Here is a 4,061-nt window from a genome sequence, read left to right on the forward strand (position 1 = left end):
AGAACAGATGTTCAAGTCTTGGAAGCTGCCCGAGTCGGTGTAGCGATGTACTAGGAAGATGCGTCAAGTGACTAGCGGCCAAATATGGCCGGCGTTTTGAAGGCGATGATTTTCCGTCTCGGAACAGCCTTCTGTTCCTCCAGCCACGGAGGAGCACGGGGCATGCCCACAACAGCAATGATCTCCGGCCGCCGGCCACGACCAACATCGACGAAAATCCGGTTAAAATTCCAGCCCGCAACAACCGGCCAGCCGCATTTGAGCGAGTAGGTCATTCTGGAGTGTTACCGACAGGTAGAGCGATGTGGTAACAAACCAGGGACAGGAGTAGGGGTAGAGTCTGGTCGCATAGAAGTTGTCGGTTGGTTGGGAGGGTCCCCCCAAAAGTGAAAAAAGAAGGGATGTGAAACACTATGCTAGGTCGCCCCACACACGTTGGGCGTCGTGCGGAAGGCCGAATCATCGCATTGGCACATCACTGACGGTTGCCGGAAGCAGTCCTAGATACCGAATAACATGTCCGAGTCTGTTTCGACTGTACACTCACTCTCAGTCAGAGTACGCTCGAGTTGCGCCTTGAGTCGTGGCGATTTTTTATTCCCGACGCCGAAAATGTTGGTGGTGTCTGCTGGACGAAGATCATTTTCGTTGTGGCCATGTGTAGTACTCAGCGTGTCGGAGGGATCACCGGCGGGGGGAGATTCCTCCGATGCCAGTGGTCCGACAAGCCAAGTTGCTTTAGACTGCTGGACCGGGGGGGATCCGCCGGACGGTTGGGATTGGTCAAGAGTGTCAGGAAATGACTACGAGTCGTATTGGATAAACCGCTTTGAGGTACCATTGGACAAGGAGGGGTTTGATTTCTTGAGGCTCCGCGTTTCGTCTAAAGCGTTGTGTCGTCGCAAAGAGTGGGTTTTGAGGGGACCATTACTTGCTGCAACCGTGAATAAGCCTGGGTATGATGCAGAGTCGTGGAGTCTGGTGGAAGCAGGTTCAATACGTCCAAGTTACATTCCAGTACTACCAAGAAGACGGGCGGCTAATATTCCGGTTCAGGCTACGGGGATGCAAACAGATTTCGGAGCATACCGGGCGTTGCATGGGACGCTGTCCCGCCAGGCGTGGGGACGCCTGAGGACGATAGAGCCTAAAGTCTTCGAGAAGTGTGCGCTGGCGTATGTGGAACTTGGGGCTATCATTTCCAGGTATTTCGAATCGCCCTATGGCCTTGTAGATTTTCGTGTTAAAGCCTGGGTACGGGCTACCATGCAGTGCCGAAGACCAAGACCCCGACGGGTGCGTCATTGGATACTGGGCTGCCTTCTACAGCACAGCGGCGCTTCCCTCCAACAGCTGGGGGAGTTCTGCGTCAAAAACTTGGCCTACAACCCTTCAGCGCCGCTATCCAGTCGCCGCGTACTCTTATGTCTCAGGTCCCAACCGAAAATGTCCTCTCGCCAAAGAAGTCCGGAGTTGCGACTACGTTTGTTAGAACAGATCCTACACGGACTACCGGAGGTGTCGGTAAGGAAATTCGGAACCTTAACACAAAGAGCACTGAACGAGGCCTTGCAGCCGGGGTTTAGAAAGAACACGCCATGTTCGGGAAAAAAATTCTTGGCCCGAAGAACAGGATCGTTGTCGCCTGTGCCAGAAATTCTGACAACGAGTGGGACTCTGACATCCCATCAGCCTTTGACGGAAGTTCGTATGGCCGCCACTGAGAGCATGACTGAGGGCTTTGCTTGGGATGGCGTGTCTGATGTGGGCCACATCTGGAGCCACACACAGCACAACACGGACGAACAGCGGGCGAGAAAAAGGAAAATTTCACATGACGAAGGAAACTGGAGTTGGGCCGAGGGTGGTGGTCCTTCAACAGCACTTGTCAATGAAGGACATGTAGTGAACGAGAGCGTCATGAATGCAGACGCCGAGACATTCTGGAAGGAGTATGGTGCGACATTCCAATGGGGTTGAAGAGGAGGTTCCAATAAGGTATTAAAACCTACCCGTAGTCGCTAGGCTCTAATACCCCAGGCTCTGGTCGGTCCATCGCACTGAGTTTTTGATGCGAAAAAAAAGGAAGCATTTGCGTGAGCTGAAAACATCAAACGGTATGGGGGTCGGGGAATGGTCCAGTAAACGGTCAGTTGGTCAAATGGTTGTCCATCAAACAACGGTCTAGAGGAGGCGACAAGAGCGGCCCATATTCCTTCCACACTACCTCAGCAAATGTGTCAACGAAGCCGGCGCTCACTGCAGACTCTGGGTGATTATTAACTAGTCGTTCCAGTCGTTGAAGGGTGTTAGTTGGTTGTAGACATAATTTATCAAAGCGCCGTGCATTACAACGTAGCATACCTGTTTGGCTTTCAGTCGCCTTCTTCTTCACCATGCGGAAATGTTCCTCAGATGGGTTTCTCTTTCTCAGCGTCCCATCAACCACTCCTGTACCTTGCACGGGTTCTGCAGCTGTCACGTGAGATTTTGTCCAAGACTTACCCCAAGACTGACCCAAAGGCACGGCGGATGCTTTTTCAGCTACACACCTCCTGTCGCATATCCCGTGGTCCTCCATTTCTGATTGGGTCAGTTTTGCGAACTCCTTCGCCGATACGACTGGTAGTCCTGACAATGTTTGTTTCAACAGATACATTTTTGACGACGTATCTCTTTCGGACAAGGACTCCCGCGGGTACTCTTTTAAACATTGCAATGTGGATCGCCGATGCGGAGGGCTGTATCCTAACTTCTTAATGCAAAATTCCGCTAGCCGTTCGGTGAGCGCCCCTGAATGTTGCAGAAGACATCCAACGGTCCACATACGCCTTCGATACTTGATGTTTCCCGCCTCCCTCGAAGACATCAAGTTTGCGATCGCGTCTTGAATAGACGTATCTACAAGGCCGTAGGGTTCTGTGAAGTACGAGGAGATTATTGTACCAAGTTCCACGTAAGCAAGCGCACACCTCTCGAAACTTGACTCATCAATAGACGTCAGCCTCATCCATTCGTCTGATGATAACGATCCATGCAACACCTGGTATGCTTCAAAATCACTCAACACTTTCCCGGACTCCGCCGGCTTTGTCAGCCGCCTACTTCGACTCAAAACTGGGATGTAATTCGGGCGAATCGTTTCTGTTCCGGTTGTCAGTGCCCACGAGTGTCCTCCTGACCTGCGTATAAAGTCAACGAACGCAGCCCCCCTTCTGGTCCAGATCCCGCGACGGTAGTAGGGTTTCGTTGCAGCCACTGACCTCAGTAGTTCAAATCCGGTCTCATCCAAGGGAATCCAGAAACGACTTGTCCAATGCGACTCATAGTTTTTTTTTGTGACACATGACCAGTTCCAATAGTCCTTGCCGACGCTGGACCCCTCCTTTCTTGTCATCTTCGGACTTCTTGAAACACATATCCGAGTGTTCGTAACACGTGGCGAATCTACCGCCTGTTCGGACGGGCTTCCCCCCGACACGCCTTGTACCAAACATATCCACAAGGTCAACGGTCTCCGTCGACAAGGTGGCGACTGCCGCATTAACTCCCGATAACCACAGAGCAACTGGTGTATATTTAACGACCTTAACACACCCCAGGAAATACGGCCAAAAAATAATCGCGCAATTGATCCACAGGAAAGAAAGTCAGTCCCCATCCGAATGTCATGAGTCTCCAGTTATCTTCGAGTTGTTGAACGGTTGGGGAAACACCTGGAACTTCATTGGTTGCGTTTGAGAGGTGCCCAACAGTTTAATCTTGGATGGCTTGCCGTCGGTCTTCCGACCATCCGCACATCGACCACCGGCTTTTGGATCACAGCACCGACTCTGGCCGCAGCACCGACTCTGGCCGCAGCACCGACTCTGGCCGCAGCACCCACTCTGGCCGCAGCACCCACTCTGGCCGCAGCACCGACTCTGGCCGGCTGTTCCGATGCGCGGCGCATGTAGTCTATCAGCTGCCTTCCAGTTAGTTCTGCGAATATTCGCGCCGAGACCACTGGGAGTCCGGTCAGGTAGCCCTCTAAGCAACTGCGATCGTAATAGAGGATCTTT

The 4,061-nt window shown here is 52.4% G+C and overlaps 2 protein-coding genes across 2 annotated transcripts; one reads left to right on the forward strand and one right to left on the reverse strand.

Annotated features, from left to right (window-relative positions):
- Positions 1–516: 516 nt before the first annotated feature.
- Positions 517–1,980, forward strand: GNI_178850 (hypothetical protein; the record flags this gene model as incomplete). Its single annotated transcript, XM_011135170.1, has 1 exon — positions 517–1,980. The coding sequence occupies one exon, from the start codon at positions 517–519 to the stop codon at positions 1,978–1,980; it is 1,464 nt and encodes a 487-aa protein (XP_011133472.1).
- Positions 1,981–2,149: 169 nt separating this feature from the next.
- Positions 2,150–3,661, reverse strand: GNI_178860 (hypothetical protein; the record flags this gene model as incomplete). The annotated part of the gene is made up of 1 exon (XM_011135171.1): positions 2,150–3,661. The coding sequence occupies one exon, from the start codon at positions 3,659–3,661 to the stop codon at positions 2,150–2,152; it is 1,512 nt and encodes a 503-aa protein (XP_011133473.1).
- Positions 3,662–4,061: the final 400 nt, after the last annotated feature.

This window comes from Gregarina niphandrodes (assembly GCF_000223845.1).
Source record: "Gregarina niphandrodes unplaced genomic scaffold scaffold00067, whole genome shotgun sequence".
Taxonomy (NCBI): Eukaryota; Apicomplexa; class Conoidasida; order Eugregarinorida; family Gregarinidae; genus Gregarina; species Gregarina niphandrodes.